Raw genomic sequence first — 20,719 nt, 5'->3', positions numbered from 1 at the left:
CATCTGGTTTTTATTCCCTCCCTTTTACAGAGATGAACTGAGAAATCTAAAAGAACGAAAATAGTGGTAGGCAAAGGTGGAAAAGACCCATTCCCTCCGTAGGAGTAATTGAATTTAAATTGTGTCTTCTTTAACCCTATTTTATTTTTTCAAAAGTGAATTTACGTGATGAGGTTTGCAGATGTATCAGTGAAGACACCATTTGTCCCACAGCCTTTTACTGATGCACCGATCCCATGGGTGGAGATGAATGCAATAACTATTGGCCTCTTTTCCCTGGATCTTCATGTCCAGCACTGTAACCTTTGCTCTCTCACTTCAATGCCAGCAGACAGAGAAAATGGAAAAAGCTGAGAAGCTGAGGCCAGCTCAGTCTTTGCCTTTTCTGTGCCATTCTCCAAGGAGCAATCCAGAGTACAAAGCAGTTGTGCTGAGAAAATCTGTGTCCGTCTCTGAACTGGTTGCAAGGTAGGGGGGTTATCTATGGTTGCAGCTCACCTTAGAGCTGGGGGGCTCCAGGATAGATTTTCCTTTTCCCATCTCCATGAGAAACAAATCATACTCAGATAAGGTCTTTCCCAAGCACAGTGTCCCAGCACATCAGGTCTGAGGATGGAAGCAAGTACTTTCCTGCCGTAACTGCTCTTAGCTATTATATATTACCAATGCATTACTAAGTCTTGGAAGGCAAATCCTGATTTAAAAGCCAGACGCACTCAACAAACTTTCCCAAATACAATGACACGGAAGAATTTGCCCTTGACCCTAATGACAGAAGCATTCCCAGATATATAACTAAATCTTTTATCTTGATAGTCTGTAAGGTGCCACGAGGGAAACAAGCAAATGCTGGAAAGATAAGCTAATAGGGAAATAAGAGGGCTATGGGCATTTCATCCCCTCCTGGTTTCTCTCAACTGTCTCTAACCAAAATGCTCCAGGGAGAGCCACATTTCAACCCGAGCCCTTTAAGGGCTAATTTCCCTTCTGGTTACAGCCCATAACTGAGATCAGACCACAGCATTGCCTAGAGTGAGACAAATAAGATTAGGAACAGAACCTGAAGTACATCTTCCTCAACGTAAGAGTGACAGAGCAGCTGTCAAGATAGTCTCTTGAACTTCCCCTTGGGACAGTTTAGTTCTGAATATCCCAAACTTGGCCAGTTTTCGCTATAAATAGTCACCTATCTGGCAGGGTCTTTGGAGAAAGCTGAAAGTGCACTTCCCACAGCAAGGAAGAGGAGGAAGGTGGCTTCCTCGACAAAGGTCTCACTCATCGCTGGTGCTATATTAGGTCAGATACTGACTTGATAAATCCCTTTACATTAGGTTAAAGCTGAATAAATAAACAATGTGTTGACCTTCTGGAAAGCCTGACTCCAGCTGCATGCCATGTATCAGCAAAGTGCAATAATACACCACGTTCAGCCGATACAACCCCTCAGCACATACTCTACCAGTGGGGAGATGGGTGCTCTGAGAACACGTCCCCATGAAGCTTGGGAGGAGAGGGGTCATGCTGGATCTAGCAGCACTGAAATGAACCAATCCATTAGACCTCAACCCAATCTGCTTGGGGGTGGGGAGATTCACATGGTCTCACTCTTCAAGATTGCATTTGAAGTCTATTTGATTTAGTATTTTCTAGAGAGTAGGGGAAAGTAGAAAGAACCTGTCTGCTATATGTAAAAATACATTCAGGCTAAGAAGGGATTAAGGTGACATCTCCTGTCTTCTCTGTAGGTACCAGAGCATCCTGGACTGCAAAAGCAACATGTCTAAGCAGGAACATCCCAAGGTGAGAGCCAGAGGCTCAAAGCAGGTGGGACAGAGCATGTCCTAACAACATAATGCTCCAGTTCTTGTAAAAAACCTAGGGATTTTTTTAATATCTGATGCTGTTCTGGGGACATCTCAGGATAGGTCATATCCAACCCTCTTTTAGAATGTACAGATGGACTGACACGTCTAAGATGCTCCAGGATGGCATGTAAGCTTCATATATAACATTCAGATTGCTCTGGAGTGAATAAATTGAAGAGGTGGACACTAATGGAAGACAGTCAAGAGGTGTAAAACCTGGCAAAGGATTTAGTACTGGTTAAAAAGCAAGGGAAGGTTCCAGACTGAGGCAAAGACACACAAAGTCATCAAGGCACCCAGACAAACACACTGGATTGACAAATACAACACTGAGGCATCTCTGCCCTCCTCCATCAGCAGCTTGAGGTTTTTGAAGTTACTCCATGTATCTAACATGACACTAAGCATCTATCGAACACAGATACTTGGGGTAATTTCTGTTATCTTACCCTAGAGTGCAGAAATCACTTTCTTGGTGCTTTTGACAGCAGTGGGACTTAGACATCAAGTTCATGAGTAGATTTTTCTCACACCCACATTTAAGTGTCTACATTTCATCATCTTAAGCTGAATTCCCCCTTAACTAGAAGCTGTGACTATTGTTCCCACATTATGACAAAGGTGCATATCCCCCCTACCAGTGTTCTTTATAGCATATTTTGATTGTAGACTCATTGGTAGAAGGTGCAGATCTTGGCTCTGTGTTTGCATGATGGGTCCTGCTTTGTGATAAGGGCCTTTAATAACCTGGAATAACAAAGATAAAATTACACACTGGAAGCCAGATGCTCTGGACTTCATCCAATTTCTTTGCTGAAGACAGGGTTGATTCCCACTGATCAGAGAAAGCTGAATTGCACCTCATTACAAAAAGACAGATCTGAAAAAAAATTGTTTTCAGTCCATTTTTTTAAGAAACTGGAGTTTTCTTATGAAATTACAGAGAGGGGAATTTCCTGACTGTTTGGAAACCCAATTTTCTAGAGAAAGAGGATGGAGACGGGGATAAAACAATGATCTAGGAGGGAAGATAGCCATTGGTCATATTTTTACTACTCCAAGGTTTCCTGCATGATCATGAACAAATCAGGAGGCTGCACTGGAAATAGGCATAACAGAAACTTCTTCCACACTTCAAAAAGAGATGGAATTTAGATGTGTCCCTCACATTTACTCCAGAGAACAGAGAGGAGAAAGAGATGGGGCACTCTTTGGTCCCCAAAAGTCAACAGATGTAATGCTTGGATAGAAAAGCAGGAAATAAGGATTTCAGAAGCTATATTATTGAAGTTAGCTATGAGTCTATTTTCATGTTTCTTTCATGTTTTTTAGCTCATGGAGAGAAGATATCTATCACAAATTAATGTCAGTCCAATGGGGAAGAATTATGCCTTTTCTCAAAGCCACCCCAGTGGTATGTGCTCAAACAAGTCCATGAAAGATCTTCCCTTCCCTAATATCAGTGCCCCAACAAGAAATCTCAAAGGACTCCTGAGCATCTTTGACACTCCTAAAGCCACTCCGTGGTGTAAGAGTTTACCCTCTGCTTCACTGAACACATCATCTCCCAACGGCATTTTGAGGAAGAGGGAGGCTGATGCTAGAATCATGACAACAATCCAGTCCCTGAGCATGGACACCAAAGCCCACAAAGACCCATCCTTCCTTTCCTCTCTTCAGAGCATCCAGAGGAAGGCACAAAGGAGTCCCGTCACCATCAAATGGAAAGAGTCTACTGCAAAGGTTAGTAGGTGCTCTTCTTAGGAAGCTCCTGGACATTTATTTAATTTGGGTGTCCAGAATCATCCTTATAAATACTTGTGCTTCATGGTGGTACTATATCATTCACTGACGCAAATCCTTGGGCATGGGGGCTGCCCTGTGGAAGCCTGACTTTCTATGGAGGCAAGGAGGAGCAGATGAAGCACTGTTCTTGGGGGAGAACAGAGCAAACCCAAGGCTGGGTCAGGTCTACAGGAAGAGAATTCCAAATCACACACAATATGTGGAGGCAACTTCAGGGCCTCTGCCCTTCCTTGCACTGGGGCTTTGTGCATCCTTTCTCTATTTATGGGCATTTACCCGCTTCCCTGTTGTCATTCCCAAACAGGAAGGGAAGCTGTCCCACCGCAAGCAGGCAATCATCTCCTCTGTGCTAGATACAGCTGATGACTCAACCACGGGCAAAAGCTGTGAGTTGGATTTATTTTGGTTACCACTCATCATTGCTATTCTACTGCTGGCTCTGTAGTTGCAACTGGGAAGAGCTTACTTGGTCCTTGTGCAAAGTTGTATTTCCCATGTAGTCCCGTAGCAGAGACTAACAGTTCTGGTTAGGGATGGTGTGGGTACTGCGAGGTCTGGCCATGCAGGAGTGTGGCCAAGGATAGGAAGCACAGAAAGTGAACAACCCCAAGACTGCAGCCTTCCAGCCCTGATCAGTCCCATTGTACAGAGCAGGCAAACCCCAGCACAGCTGGGATCTGGGCCAGTGATGAGTCCACAAAGCCATGCTGACTCTCCCTATGCTATTATCCCAGCATTTTAAAATAGCTGGTATTAAACACCAAGGCAAAAAGCACATCCATGTTTAGTTTGGGATAAGTAACATCTCCCTGCACCTCAGCCCTGAGAACAGGAAAAAGGAGAGGTTCTTTTGTACCAAGCTAAAGAGTCTTGGCTGGGCTCCTTTTGAATTTGGCACAGTGGTGTGTTAGACACAGTCATCCTTGGCTTAAGATACAGCATGTAAGTGATCCCTAATGCTATGATATCATTGGGACTAAAGCAGGTAAAGGATATTTCAGGGCAACAGGCATCTGTGAAGAGCAAGAGATTCAAGCAGAAGCTTTGCATGGGAAAGGGTTGAATTTTACCAAACTTTGCTGTTTGATTTGAAGCAGGAAAAAACAGCTCTCAAAATATCCTATCATGACTGGATCTGAGAGCAGTGGGCCCTCCTGCCTTTTCTGGGCCAGGATCAGGAATCCAGGGACCCCATATTCTATCTATCTATGATTTGTTCTCTTCCTTGTCTTTTACACAAGAAGGGAAATAATTTAAAAAAGTAAGTCCCATGCTGCCTGTATTTGGAACACTGTACTTAATTACCCAGCTGTATGGGAAAGAAGTGTCTCACATGAGCACACAGATGAATGAAGAAGCTGAAGCTTCCACAGCACTGCTGTGATTTTATTTTAACGTCAAAGCACATGAAGTCACCATGCTATCCTGCTAGACACTATCACGGTATTAGCTGGAGTGTGCCTTTTACAGCACGAGGAACATCTTTTCCTCTGGCTGGCAAATGATGAATCATGATCTATTTTAGAGCCTTACACCACTCTCCAGCCCCTGACTCAAAGGCCTTGTAATAGGAAACACTTCACGTTGTCTCTTGTGCTGCTTCTTTTGGTAGGGCTAGGTTTTGTGTGATGTGGTGTCCTCTGGGGAAGCAATTGCAGCCAGGGAGCTGGGAGTATGACAGCTACCTCTGATGTACATGCTGGATTTGCTCAGAGACAGGAGTTGTAATGCTTCCTAAAAAAGTGCAGGAACAAGCTGTCCCATATCTCTTCTGGGACAAGACATGTCTCAGATTATACCTTCACTTTTCTTGGTCTACTCACCATCACCCACAGCCCTTCGCCAAGGCTGATGAGAGGACACCCACACAATACAGTGACCTCAGACTGGGAAGGCAGTCTTGAATGGTTTGAAGCCACACAATGTTGTAAGGTTAAGCACAGAGCATGTTCTCAGGTGTGGGATGCTGCGATATGGAGGATAACAGCTTGGCAGTGTTCAAAGCAGCTCTACTGACTGATATTTGGCTTACCAGCAAACACATGCCCATGCAACAGTTCAGACCCAAATAACTACACATGAAGCCAAAGCATTGGTTGCTGTACCTCTTCCCAGACATGGCATCATGACCTCTGAGTCACTGGTGGAGTCCTGAGTATTGCTTAAATAGGAAGGCAGCTAGACCCCTTAGATAAGCCCATTCCCAGGCAGCTAAACCAGTGGGGCTACATCCTCAGCCATGCTGACAATTTCAAATGATCCAGAGGAAGCTGCCAACAAAGACATTATCAAGTCACAAATTAAAGAGGTCCAAGTGGCTATAGTTCACAATAATGAGATTAAACTGAGCACTGGAAGACTTACTTACACTGTAGAGCAAAATACTTTCAAGGAAGGAAGATGGCAAATCAAGGAACCGCTTTTCCCAAAGGGATATAGTTGAAAGCTTGAGTGCTTTAATATTAAAAAGCGAAGGCACCAGTTAATTTGCTGCAGGTAGAGTCTCCTGAGTACTCTGGGTTTAAAAATTAACAACTTCTAAATGAATTTTGGCAATCAAAGGAAGGAAAATCACAGCCAAGAAAGAGAAAAGAGCAGCCTGCATGCAGGCGTGCCATCCCCCACCTACACACACACATATGCTTGTGCACGTATGTATTAATACGTGCTCCATTATTCAGTGTTTTCAGGTGAAGGACACACAAGGATGTTACCTCAGTGCAGTGCAAAGATAAAACAGGAGCCTGACATGACTGCAAATTACAGAGCACCCAGGCAGCCTCCAAAAGGCATTTAATTCCCTCCTCCCCCTTTCTATTCTGTATTCCTTTCGACCTCTACCTACTGGGAATTTTCACAGCAAGGAGAGGAGGCGAAGGAGAGGGCTCCCCCATCCTGCGTGCAGGGAGACCCAAGCTCAGTTAAACGTTTGCTTGGTAGGGGATGTTTTTCCCCTGCTCGCTGTAGCGCCCGTTCTTTCTCCTGCAAGGGGGTGCGGTGCCATCTAGCGACAACGAAACATCCCACTTCGGTCCCCAAATCAGTCCCTGCAAGGGTGAAGCTGCACAGCAGCCACCGGACACCGGGTCTCAGCCCTAGCAGTGGAGACAGGCTATCACCCTTCACCTCTCCGTGGCCTTTCAGCCAGCATCCCCCCTTCTTCAGTGCCTTGTTCAGCAGACGGGTTTGGAGACCATCACCAATGAACTGGAAAGATCTGAAAGGCAGCAGGAAACTGCTGATTTAAGATAAAAGGCCGTGCTAATGCTACAGACGGCTCTGAGTTCAAGGCAGCTCTGGCACTTGCAATGATACAGGCTTCTGGAGCCAAAATAATCCTTAAAAGCTCATTTCCCTTTCAGCAGTTGCCTTTCATGAGCATGACAAGCAGGAATTGAATGTCGGGACTCCTGTAAGTGTCCAATCTGTCCAGTTCTAAGTGCTTTGTGCCTCTGCAACTCAGCCAGGAGGGAAACTTAGAGTGTTTAACCATGAGATCCATCTGTCCCTCTGGCTACAGCACCTCACATCACAAACAGAAGGGGAAGAAGCAGGTGCCATCCACCCCCTTTCACCTCTCCCAACCCCTGTGACAGCTAGTCAGGGATGCTGGGATCACAGAACCTTTTGGAGGGCTGACATGGGAGTGCGCAGATGTTCTCAGGCAGTCATGGAGAGCAGGGGAGCAATCAGCTTCTGCTCATGCCTGGCCAAGGTCTGCTGGGCAGCAGCAGTCAAAACAGGGTAGTCCCTTCTAGCTGGCTTTTCCTGTGAGCCCTAGTCTCTGCTCTCATTCAATCTAACCTAAAGAGCCTTTCTCCTCCTGAGCAACTGCTACCCTCTTCGTTCAGCTCCCAGCAAGAGCCACCCCACCTCAGTCAAGTGCTGCTGATCTCTCCCTATCACACTCTCAGTGCTTCTCAGAAAATCACAGTGCACAACTGATGGGTTTTTTATTTCTATTTCCTGCTTTTTAATTAGTCACTGTTTTTTAGACAAAAGGAGGAAACCCCTCACCTGGGAGCTGTGCAGAGTTGACAGGTAGCTCAGATGTTACAGGCTTGCAGAAGCAGTTCACAGGGCACTGATGGGAGACACAGATTGAAGTCACATCCCACAGCAGACCAGGTCCTCCACCTAAGGATGGAGACAAAGAGAGTAGGAATGTGGACAGCCAGCCACGCATGCAGACAGACCACCATCCCTGCACACGTATGTTGTATGTTGCAGCTAGACAGACAGACAGGCAAATATATATTGCAGATAAAGAGAGAGAGCTCCACATAAATACATGCATGCACCCTGTGTGTTCCTGCTGGGCACATGCATGCTGCAAGGACACACATGAATGCCCATCATGAGCTGCTGATTGAGCTGATATGCTCTGCCCTTCACCTCCTGCCTTTATGTCCCTCCACCCATATGGAATAACTAAGATACCTCAGTCCCCAGCCTGCCGCTGTGTTTGCTGACACCCCCACCACCCACTTCATGCTACCTGAGTGGGCACACGGTTGCTGGCAGCCCCTGCCATACCCAGCCCTCTGACTCACAGCCTGGCTGGCGACCAACGACCCATCTATCACCCTCCTATCAAAATCCCTCCCTGCCTGCTTCATATCATGGGATACACTCAGCACAGACCACCTCAGTCTGCAGCTATTCAGCTGCTTAGTGCTGCCTCACTCACAGCCATCACTTACAATGTATGGTCTTCTCCTCAGCACCCAGCAGTAACAAGGGTGGGCTGTGTTTCCCACCACCCCTAGATAGTTAAATTTCACCCTTTTCTAATTTAACTCTTTTATTCGATCCTCATTCATTGAAGGAAGCAAAAAAGAACATGGAGATCACTCTGGGAGGGGCGATGACCTTTCTAGGCACTAGGCTCAATGCAGGCAGCAAGGGACTGGTAATTCATAGCCTTGCAGGATGCTTAACCGTACTGGGCTATAGAAAAGAGGAGTTGGGCCCTTCTAGGAACCCTGTGGAAGCAGGTGGTTACCTGCAGCTGGACGTAATGTGATGTGGTGTGAAGTTGGTGAAGAAAACTTGTCACAAGCTGAATTGCAGTCTGGTTGATGTATAGCATCCTCTCCAGGGGACTGGTACCATGGGGAAACAAGATGGGTAGCAGCTTCTCCAAACATCCCTGTAAAACTCCAGAAAGAGAACTAAATAATCTTAAGAATCTCAAACTGTAAAACCAGCAGCACTGAGTTGCTTGGCCCATTGGAGCAAAGATCATGGACCTCTGGGGACCGGGATCAAGCTTCATCTGCTCAGCACAATGCTGCTGAGATCTTTATGTGACCAATGAGCTTGGCTGTAACAGAGATGTCCCTGTGCTGCACACTGCACAGACACATTGCAGAGAGGCTGAAAGACCTGAGGGAAGTACCAGTACTTTGTATCTCTGACTGTCAACTGGGACACAGGAAAGCTAAGAAGCTTCCATGCTGGCAGATGAAATAGGATTTTTGCGAGACCCTCTGGTCCAGCACAGCTCACGTCTGTTCATCTCTCCTTCATCACTGCCGTCCCATGTCCTGGGAAGGTACAAACAGGGTGAGACCAAGCATGGGTCTTTTGTGGCCCTTGCCCTGGTTTTGATCCTAAGCACCTCTGAGCGAGTGGTTTATCTCAGGTGATGGTGACCTGTGGTATGGGCATAGCCAAACCTATATCTCCTTTCATTGCCATGTGGTGATTTACTCAAACATTCACTCTCTAAAGGTGTCAGAAAAGCAAACCAGCAAGAGAACATTTCTGGGTACTTCAGCCATATCGCTCTCCCGGCCTGGTACATGTAGACTGTTTAAATAAGCCCCAGAGCCACTGGTGATGTCTGTATTTGTACATCAGCACGGCTAAGGCAGGGGCCCCAGCTCTGTACCAACCATTTATAGGCAAAATAGCACGTACCACTCAGCTGAGCTTTGTGGGCATTGAGAGCCCTCTAGGGCTGAGTCTTTTATTGCTATCCCTCTCCAAACACCATCCAAAGCAGTTACCTGCAGCACCACATTGCTAACAGAGGGACTGCAGGGATGGGGGTGATGCCCATCTGACCATAAAGCAGATAACTCAATCATCCATTTTGGTATACAGGCTGCCCATCACTTTCCTAACATATTTTTTTTTCCATTCTTGGTTCTAAAATATTGGAACTGATGAGGAAATAGGGAACCAGAAAATGTAGCTAATACCTGACACCTGCCCAACTTTTCCCTTAAAACTTTAGCTTTAGAGGCAAAGGCGGCCTTGCTTGCAGGTCACACCCCGAGGACATGACAGTGAGTCAGGGAAAGGCCTCTTCCGCATTGCACCACTGCCTGAAGCATCCCCTGTCCTGTACTGGATTACATTAGGGGTATGTTGAATGAATAAGTTCTGAATATAAGCCAGGCCCCCAGACTTCCCCAGCCTCTGTGTAGGATTGCTAAAGCTCATGATTGACTCAGCCTGGTGGAAGAGCAATTTCACTCTTCCCAAAAATAGACCACGTAGTTCATCCTCTCAACATAGCCCAGCACTCCCTGATAAAACCAGCTGTCAGAGACGACTGGGAGGCAGTGAACAGGACCGAGGGTGTGGGAGTGGAGCAGGGCTCCTCGTAGGATACACTAAGGGCTGTCCGGCTGCGAGTTTCACATAGATTTTCCACTGGGGCTGTCTACAGCGTGACACAACTTTTGGGACTACTGAGACCTCCCTGTAAGTAATTTTGGGGTAGCTTAGAACAGAGTGAACTGTTGTGTGAATATGAACCTCAGACTGATGCTAAAATGCAGGGCAAATGAGGATGCTTAACACCTCATCTTATGAAAGCCATGTTGCAGCTCATGGAAAACCATGGATTTTATTTTGTTGGCCTAGAGCACGGTAAATCCCACCCTCTACTGCAGAAACTGCTGTCTCTGTATTCCACGGATGGTGGCTTCAGTTTGGTTCTGCATCATCATGCAGAGCGCTTGGGCATGTTCAAGGCAGAAACAGAGCATTTGGGCATGTTCAAGGCAGAAACAGAGCATTGTACATGTGTGCTTTTCCTCTGTCAATATTCCTGTTAGGAATATTGTAATTCCTCACTTTTGGGCTTAAATTCATAGGGCTAGACCTCAGTGTCTATTCTTTCCATCAGAAATAGGGTTATTTACCATGACTCTGGTCACTGTGACCTGCAATAGGGGAAAGGATCTGTAAGGGATTTGGTTGAGCTGGATGGTTGCTCAGGTGGAGGGGACATCTTCCAGATCCAAGCCATGTTCAGGACTGGTAGGCAGGAGGCATTAAAATGTGTACTTTGCAGAGGGAAATGAGCTTTGCTTCATTTTACACACCTAGGGCACAGGAGGCAATGTAAGATTAGTTACAGAGGGAATTTCTTCCCCTCCTCCTCTTCTGGTCTCCAGGGATGGTTGAGAAATGTATTTATGACCCTAAGCCTGTTGAGTTAGCTGCATTAATATTACCATACCACTCCCTGTTTGTGCTTGTGTATGGAAAGTACCTCCAGAAACGTGCCATTCTGTAAGTCAGAGCAGAAAATGTCCTGTGTGTGCATTTGTGTGTCTCTTGTACTCGATTGTCCTCTTGCTGAGGCCTTTTAGCTCTAAGGTCCATGTCAGCAGAAAAGAGCCAGACTCCAGGTCCAGATCTTGGTGCTGCCCCTCAGTCACTGTGTGAAGAGCCTGACCCCAACAGCCTGAGTTGAAAGCAATATTTTTCTGGTCATGCATTTGGTGATGGTTAAGGTTTCTTTCTAAGGTACACATCCTGCTGATTGACTGCTGTGAGAATAACAGAAATCTTTTAACTTCCCTCATTTCCCTCTGGGTCTGCAGTTTTCACCCACTAGATTCAGATTTTTGTTAGAAAACGGATTTAGGGAAAGAGATGTGGAGTTGATGCCTCTGGTACAGCTATCACTTGACAAGAACAAGCGAAAAATGAAAACCTATGTTCTTGTTCAGGCAAAGTGGAGATAATCCACTCATGGCAATTAAGGGATCCAGCATGGGTGGAAATTCATAAGAACATCCTACAAAGGCTGATTTCAGCCCTTGAATAGGTGCAGTATTTTGCAGAATACAAAAGCTTACTTTGCAGGGGGAAACAGGCAAAGATGCCCTAGCCTGTTGCTAGGAGAATGAAATTCCTGCTTTGGCACTGGCAAAAACCCCAGGTATGGGCCTGAACATGGTAGCAGGAATCCCTGCATTGAGTACTGTACAACCTGGCATTTTACTCTTTTAAAGCCAACTATTTCTCTCCCACCCAGTATTCTCACTGGCAGTTTGCTCTATTCAGAAACAAATGGAAATGCAGGGGAAACTCAATAGCTACAAGTGGGTTGGGGTTTTCTCTTTAAAGGATACTGCTAGTTTTTTCTGGGGCTATGACTCTTTCTTCCAAAACAGTATTAAGTTTTCTTGGCTGTCAGTGATAAAGAGCTGACAGCAGCATGGAAATACCATGACAAGAATAGAAAGCAAAGGCATGGTCTCAACATCTCCTCAGAGCCGCATGGTATCCATGCAATGTCCCTGCGTAAACTCTATGGCATGGCAAAGAAATGCTTAAAGATGCATGCCACAGCCCTGACCCCAGCTGCGTTCTGCATCCCAGGCGGTATGTGCAGCTGGTGATGCTCTCAAGGCTCATGCCTGTGCAGACATTTCCAAGGTGTCTCTTCAAGGTGGTTAGAGACGGCTTCCCTTAAAAGGTCTGGTATTCACAGCACGCCAAGAAGCCCTCTCCCCAGATAGAGGTTATTCCAGTGGGTAGCTGGGTGTTGCTTTCCCTTGGGAAGGGGGTTTTAGAGGGAGGGAAGCTGCTATCATGAATGGTCATCCTGTATTGTGGTGTGCAAAGGCTGAGATGCTGTTCTATGGGAGAAGGTAGAGCATACAGAGGAGTTAGGGATGAAAATAGTCCTGCTGCCGGCCAGCATTCAGGGATAGGTGAAATAGGGAAACATGGAAATAAAACCAGCTCTCGGTAGACATTGGGTGGGAGTGTTTATCACCATTCCACTGAAAAAACCCTGTGTAAATAACAGAGTTACTGGAGGGTACGAGAACAGTGCTGGTATGACCAGGGTGTGATACACGATCCCCAGCATGTCAGAGGGCAGTGCTGGATACCGAGATCCCAGGGATACACAGCATGGGGGAGTGATTTATTAAACAACCTCTCAGCCGTTATTAACCTTTTACAAATAGTAGAGGAACATGGACAATGAGGCAATGCTGAACGAATAGTCAGGATTACATCTGCCTTGTGTAGGCACCTTGTATCCCAAAAGCAGGGGAGCTGGCCCAGGTGATGTCAAAGACCCTCTCTAAGGAAACACAGCCCCACAGCAGTTGGCCCACTCGAGAAGTCCACATCCCCAGCCAGCAATGCCACTCGCAGCTGTCTCCCAGCAGAGCTTCCTGGCATTTTTGGTACCAGGAATAGAGTCCTCCACATTCCTAGATTTTTGCAAAGCCCAGAAATAGCCCTGAGCTGCCTTGGGGCAGATACTCAGCTCTGCCTGAGGCTATATTTTCCCAGCTCTTCTCAGGAGCTGTTTAAATTACCTGGGGTCAGTGATGTTGTTCCTGCAAAGGAAAGTCCAGTTGACAGGAAGGAGCCAAAAACATTTGCAGAAGTGACTAAAGATCATGAACCTCCAGTTTACAGGTGCTGGAAATTGTAGAGAGATCTGAACCTGAAACTCAAGTGCAGGAAACAGGACACTCTTCAGTAACCACTTTTTCCTTCACCCCCTCCCATTTCAGATTTGAAAATGCAACTCTATCCATGCGCAAAATTAAAATTGCTTGACTATAATTTAGTAGACAATTCCTAAAGTATTAAATGGTTTTTGAAACCCTATTTGCTTTTCAACACAAATGCTGTTTAGTTACATTATGTTATTTTACTTACTTGTTTGGCACCTTCCTCTGGTTCTCGCACTTTTCAGCCCGTTTCCCAACCCAGAATTCATGTATTAGCTCTATGTGCCAGAGCTGCTCAAGTGCTTGCAGCATATGGCTTGCAGACAGTGCAAAATCTTTCTTAAACCCTTTCAAGAAAGAATGATCTATAAAAAATATAAATTATATAAATTTATTTATAAATTTAATATAAATTTATAAATTGCATAAATGTAAATATAAAAAATATAAATAACATCAAAAAGACATGCATTGATCATTGCATAATCTATACCAGAGATACCCAGCCTCCAAATTAGGGATCTATTGTACATGATGCTGTACAAACCTATCTGAAAGACTGTGTCTATTCATGTAAGCTGGGAATCAGGAACAAAAGTGTTGTTAAGTTGTATGATTTTGTTAGCTAGCTGTAATCAAGGGGGTTTTTACAACAGAGTTGGTTTGGAGAGGGTATGAAAATCTCAGTTCTCACTTTTAAAGGGGGATTCCTAGCCCTTGCAGTTATAACAAGAAGTCAGCTTGGACCAAAACAGTCGAAAAACAGATGACTTCCTTGAAAATAAAACAAACAACCAAACCAACATGTTTACAGCTGCCACTCTTTCACATAATTAGCCAATCCATGGCAAAAAGAAAGAGCTTGAATTTCAAATCCTCACTCACCTTTGTAGAACTGAAAGTGAGAGAAAACACTGCAGTTTGCAAGCAGAGCAAAGTGTGATCTGGGGGCCAGGAGGGAGTACCCATGAGGATAAGCAGGATGGTTTAGAGCATCACTGATCCTCAGTCTTTACTAGGAGCTGCTTAAAACTCCACTGATGTTCCCTCTTGCAGCCTTGTCCCATCTTTTTTTTCCTTCCTTTGGAAAAAATACCACTTGACATTCTAACATGTGCTAAAGCCTCAAGACTGTGTTATGAGGCTAATGAGAAACAGCTAGACATGGTCTCCTCCCCCCAAATTCTCACCCTCCCAGGACTACCCTTCCCCTCATATCCTTCAGTGCAGCATCCCTGGACCACTCACCTTTCCAGCAGCCTCCAAACCAGGGCAACAGGGAGCCTTCCCCACTTCCCACATCACCTTCAGCATTCACCTCCTTCAACAAAGCTTCCCCATGGAGCAGAGCTGCCAGCACAGGGGTTGGGGCAGAGATTTAAACCTCTCCCCGCTGACTGAGCACCTCCAATGGACTGCCAGGCTCCCAGATTAAGCAGCAGTACTGGTTTCCCAGCCAGCTTTTATGGGTGCTTACCCATCCATGCAAATTCCCTTAGCCCAGCTGTGGAGTGATGCTGGCATTTAGAAGCCCCTTTTGTCAGGGGACTGATTCTCTGGGAGACAAAGCTGGAAGGAGGATGGGGTGACTTAGCACATGCAGCTCTCACATACAGCGACAGAGGCACTTAGAAATGGGGTTCCCATTGATGGGGACCCAGCTTCAAGAAGTGGCAGAGAGCTACTGAGGTTTCATCAACATGCATGCCAGGGACATGCAGGTGGGATTGGGCACCCATGCCCAGCCACACAGCCTAGTGTGACTAGTGGACTGTACTGGTAGTGACCACCCAATTAGAAGTAACCCTCGACCATCCCAGGCAGGGAGGAATAGCAGAAATGGCTCCAAATTCCCAAGAAACAACAACCCAGAGCATGACAAGCACAGGAGAATTTCCATTTCTGTCATCCTGGAAGTCAGAGTCTCTTTCACAATGTGAAGAAATTGCTCTTTCCCTTCCCTGATTTTCCCAGTGCTAAAAGCTCCAAGGTATGGGTCTCTTTGCTCTCACTGGCGTTTGAGAAACGGCCTTTGGGTCCTGCACTATGGGATGTGCCATAGCGGCTCTCAGTACTCAAGCCATGGCACAGCCATGGGGTGAGACCATAACCCACACGTACTCCATGGCATAGAACATGCCAGGCCCAGCAGCCACCATGGCAAACCCAAAGGTGACCTGCAGAGGAGCAGTGTCAGGCAGTCACTGAGCAGAGGAAGGAGGATGCTGGATTTGGCTGTCTGTAATGGGATGCTCACCGGAGCAGTGGTCCGTTTGATGAGCAATGGATAGAGAAGGGACCCTGGCACAACTTACACCACTGGGTTATCCCTTGTGCTAGCCTTGTGTGAGCCCCAGCATCTCTCAGACCCCATTACGCAAGCTGCAGTGGGGTGCACAGGGTGACACAAAGGGCTTTGCTTAGCAGCTGTGTTTGCTCAGGGCGGCTGATTTTGGGAGCAAAGCCGATGACATGTGGTTGGCCAGGCGAACCAGGAGACTGGTGCTGAGCTTGCAGCTTCCTTTTTTAATAGGTGACTCAGGCGCTCAGTAGCTCACTGGGGTTTGTGGTGGGAGCCAGGCTGCGGAGGAGTGGCAGCGGCAGAGGTGGTGGACACCAACAGGTGGGTTAGCGTTGTTTCTCTCTAGGATAGAGCTGTTTAAGTAGAAAGCAGAGCAAGCTGATGTGTTAGTGGTGAGATGGGGTTTTCTCAGGGGAAGGGGTTTTGTCAGTGATTTGTTTTCCAGTTGTTGGGAGTTGGCTGTCAGATGTAACATGATTACAGTTCAGGAGACCGGTAATACTATCCTCAGCAGCAGATAGAGCAGATGAGTGATTTATGGGCAATAATGACAAGGAAATGAGTGAATTTTTAGATGAATATTTAAGAGTCTCTTTCCCCCTGTTGCCTTGCCTTTTGCCTCTGTGTCTAGAAAGATCAGTGAGCACAGATGAATATGTGAAATGACTTTCCCCCATTAGACATCTCCAGGTCCCGCAGCACTCCCTGTCTGCCTGGGGTGCAGCCTGTGGGACAGAGAGGCTGTAAACTGAGCCTAAGCTGCACATACATGGGGTGGGGCAAGGGAAGAGCTAAAGAAACCCCAACAGCTGCTCCCTATGGACAATCCTAACATTGCAGCCCCCCATATGAAATGTGCAGATTCATCTGGCGCCAGACACTGGCATGAAGGACGTTTTCCAGGCAAACCCCAGCAGGGAGGAGCATTCCCCATGTCCTTCCCTTAGGGAGCAGCACCATCGGCCATGGTGCCAGCCGCTGGGTGGGCCAGGAGGAGGGGGTTCTCAGGAGCTCTTTTCTTCTATTTTAGCTCACTGCGGATGCTTTAATGCTTGGAGTATCAGGTTTAAAATCCCTGGGGCCACAGTCAGTGCTAATCAATCAGTGTTGCCTGGGATGCATCACTCAGCACTGGAATGGATGCCAAACGTGCCAGTGGCGCCCTTTGGCTCTGCAAGGCAGGAACGTGGAGCTCGGCACAGGTCTTGAACTGGACTTCCATGCAGGCCATCTCATACACAACAAATAGCACCCTAAGCCCAGTCTGCATAACATCGTTTGATTTTGCTTTAGCATTCCTAGCTGGGAAGTTCCCCCGCTCCTTTCCTCCTGAGGATGCTATGCAGTGGCACCAAGCTCACAACCCTTGAGATGTCCTAGGTGCTGCTTGGATGCCATCAGCTGCACACATGTGACAGCTCGGCTTTCTCGTTAGTGGAACAAACTGTTGTTCTTTTGAGCTTATCTATAATTAGCAATTTAGGGGGTGGCAGCAGCCTGTTTTGTCAGGCAGAGCTGCATGGAGCCACTAGACTTTCCGCAAGCGCAGAGCCAGCCTGGTGGGTTTGAGCAGCCCCTATCTAAGGCAGGCAGTTTTGTGGGAAGTGATAAGCAAGCAGAGGGCTGTGCATAGCCTGTGAACTGCAAAAATGTCATAAAGGAGAAGCAGAGAGGGGGGAAAAGAAAACAAAGGCAGTGATAAGGGGAAAGCTTCAACAAAAGCCTTGTATCTAATTATAGCCATCATTAAAACAGAAGCCCTGTGGCCTTTCATCCGTGGAAGCTGATGGGTGAAGGATTAGGCAGCACTGAGGCTGTGCTATTTTCCACTGCATGGGCTGGAAATCTTTCTTTTGCTGCATTACTCTTTCTTGGCTGGAGGAGCTCATTGCCCTTCTCTGTGCAGCATCTCAACCCAAGGGCCCATGGGCCGATACAAATTACATCAGCTCAGTGGTAATACCCATAGTAGGTATAGACCATTAAATGTTAGCAGCCCAGCTCTAGGACACGAGGATGCTTTTGTTAAGCACTTAGCACTGAAACGGTTAAGCACAGCAATGCTTGTGTCAGCCTAGGCAAGGTCCCTGGCTTGCAGTGAAGGCAGAAGGGCTCCCATCTCCTATTGGTAGTTTCAAGGGTTTTTCAGCTTGGCCTTTCCCTTGCAAAGGGCTTGTGTTCGTTTTACCAACCAGAAAGGCTGGAAGTCTGTGCTTGGTTTTCTTTCTGCTTTAAAGCTGGCAAGGTTGAGTCTCCCCAGCTCTCCCATTGCTCTTACTGGGAGGCTTAGCCAAACCTCGAAACTTTGCAAAGAAGAAAGCTTCTGCTTTCCAGATTGTTGGACCCATTTTGCCTCCCCAGCAGTGTAGGTAAAAAGAGATACCCAGACAATATTTTTCAAAGCTCTCTTCAAAGTTTTCTGCAGCAGATTCAGCACATGCTTTAATGCTTTCCTCACAGTGTACAGTCACAATAAGGAAAGATCATACAGGTCAAATGAGGTGATTCTGCCCCTCTACTCTGCTCTTGTGAGACCTCGCTTGGAGTATTGTGTACAGTTCTCAACGTAAAAAGGACATGGAACTGTTGGAACAAGTCCAGAGGAGGGCCACGAGGATGATCAGGGGACTGGAGCACCTCCCATGTGAAGACAGGCTGAGAAAGTTGGGGCTGTTCAGCCTGGAGAAGAGAAGGCTGTGTGGAGACCTCATAGCAGCCTTCCAGTATCTGAAGGGGGGCTATAGGGATGCTGGTGAGGGACTATTCATTAGGGACTGTAGTGATAGGACAAGGGGTAACGGGTTAGAATTTAAACAGGTTAAATTTAGATTGGATATAAGGAAGAAATTATTTACTGTGAGGGTGGTGAGGTACTGGAATGGGTTGCCCAGGGAGGCTGTGAATGCTCCATCCCTGGCAGTGTTCAAGGCCAGGTTGGATGAAGCCTTGGCTAACATGATTTAGTGTGAGGTGTCCCTGTCCATGGCAGGGGGGTTGGAACTAGATGATCTTAAGGTCCTCTCCAACCCTAACTATTCTATGACTCTATGATTCTATGATTCTAAATCCAAGGTACTTTCACCGTAAATTTCCATTTTTTACAGAGTAGACCCCTTCAAACGAGTGCCTCCAGCCCCCAAATGAAGGGAGAAGTCCACTGCAGCAGATAGAAGGGATTGTGTTAGGAGATATTGGGACCAGCTGCTGTAAAAGCAGTACCTCAGTGATGCCTTCACTGTCTCTTCCCTATTTCCAGGATGCTTGTTCACCTCAAAAAAAATCATGGATCTCATAAAATATTTGGTTTTCTTGAGCACAGTGGGGAAAAACTGAGGCACAGGGTGGTTGTAACCTCACAGTCTGTCTTAAGATGCACCGTGTCTACCTCAGCAGTGCCATTGTCTCCACTGGCTGTACATGGATAGTCTCTTTTGACTCAGTGTTTGAGCTGTGGACAGCAGAAGTCAGGGAGAGAGGTCCCATATCTGCATCATGACTTAGCAAAACAAGGCACTAAGGGAATATCTTCTCCTGTTTCTTCCCCTGGTGTCCTAGTGACCTCTGGAAGAACTGGGCAGCTAAATCTGTATTGTAACCCACTGCTTCCTCTTGCATCCAGCCCCAGTTCTGCATCAAAATGCCCATACATCTGCAGGAGCAGATGGAACCACAGACAAAAGAAACTTCAGAGTTTGGCAGCTTCCAACAGCATGTTGGCCTGGGTCTGACACGCTCTTATCTTCATGGCTTTTTGGTGCATGTTTGTCCCTGTAGGAAATGGTATTTCATTTGAAGCACCAGTTTCTGGAATCCTGTTAAGGTATCACAATAGCTGTTGTCACATTAAGATAAAAGCAGAGTAAATCTCCCTCAGTATTTTAGAGAAACACTTGGAAATCTGAACTCAAAATGCAGAAATCAAAAGAAAAATAGCAATTAAGTTTGTTATTTACAACTTCCATTATTTGGACACTGAGATTTGAGAGCAAAGAACACTAGGATTGCTGCACTGTTTCTAATGTGCACGTATTAAAAAGTACATCAGCCCTTTCCTGGCCATGCAATAGCTGGATTTGTGGAGAGAGAGCCCATTGTTCAAACAGAAAGCATTGCAAATACCAAACTAAATCCAAATGCAGCAGTGCAAGCCTGCAGATAAAAGGAGAAACTTCTCATGTTTTTATAGAGGTAAAAGAGGAATTACAGCCCTGACTAGTCTGGAAAACTAAGATGCAGCATATAGGTGTAGAGCTCTATACACATCTGTGATGGGAGGATCATCCAAAAATGTGTGACTGCTCGAACCATCCAGTCCCTCTGTGTACCCCTCAGGAGGTCTGCTTGATAGATCATCTCCTCCCAGAGTAGCCATTTCTCCATTAACCAGATAGGGACATCCTCAGCTGTAGTTATCTCCATGGGTTGCATCTGAACAAAGGTAGGAGGAACACTGTATGTCTTGAATACCTCAGCAATGTCATGCTGGGTCCTAGTGGGGGCCCCACAGCAGCTGGTACAGCTTAAATTATTAGATCTCTAAACTAAAAGCAGGTTTCAGTCTGCCAAAGACCCCCTGCTATATCCTTGAGCAAGTCTCATAACCTCTTCATATCTCTGTTCCCTGAAATGAGCTCCCAGGGAAGGGGTAAAAATAGATGGATATAACTGTTTATGAGGCACACTGATAAGACAGTGGTGCAGCCACTGGACAAAAAAAAAAACCTGGGAATTGGTTCACACTGACCATGTATAGCTCCTTCATATACTCGAAGTTGCTCATTTTGATCATGGCCTTGTCCGTGCAGGACATGGGATGCAGGAATGGGTGCAAGCTCCCCCCCCCCCCCCCCCCCCCCCGCCACCAACAGGATGGAGAGATCAGGTCACTGCCCAATGTGTTACTCCCACACAGGATCAAAGCCCAATTCAGCTGTGAAAAAGGTGGAAATATCCACATTTTCTTACTGATCCAGGAGAGTATGATGTTAAATTTTGGGGGACCAGGGTGGGGGCTGCTG

The 20,719-nt window shown here is 46.5% G+C and overlaps 1 protein-coding gene across 3 annotated transcripts in view; it reads left to right on the top strand.

The window, feature by feature from the left end:
• Positions 1 to 340: 340 nt before the first annotated feature.
• Positions 341 to 20,719, top strand: part of XIRP1 (xin actin binding repeat containing 1) — a 31,510-nt gene continuing 11,131 nt past the window's right edge. Inside the window, exons 1-5 of one of the 3 annotated variants that reach the window (XM_013129304.2) lie at positions 341 to 468; positions 1,746 to 1,800; positions 3,198 to 3,608; positions 3,976 to 4,057; positions 15,933 to 16,022. Coding sequence is in view for 1 of the 3 variants with exons in the window: in XM_031049829.2 (XP_030905689.2) it covers positions 341 to 468; positions 1,746 to 1,800; positions 3,198 to 3,608; positions 3,976 to 4,057 (676 nt within the window). In the remaining 2 variants the exon portion in view is untranslated. Of the gene's footprint in view, positions 469 to 1,745; positions 1,801 to 3,197; positions 3,609 to 3,975; positions 4,058 to 10,237; positions 10,389 to 15,932; positions 16,023 to 20,719 lie in introns of those variants that run through there. The other 2 variants (XM_031049829.2, XM_005150022.2) reach the window with 2 other exon arrangements.

The sequence above is a fragment of the Melopsittacus undulatus genome, chromosome 1 (genome assembly GCF_012275295.1).
Source record: "Melopsittacus undulatus isolate bMelUnd1 chromosome 1, bMelUnd1.mat.Z, whole genome shotgun sequence".
Lineage (NCBI taxonomy): Eukaryota > Metazoa > Chordata > Aves > Psittaciformes > Psittaculidae > Melopsittacus > Melopsittacus undulatus.
The sequence above is the reverse complement of the archived record's forward strand: the minus strand, read 5'-3'. Positions and strand labels throughout refer to the sequence as shown.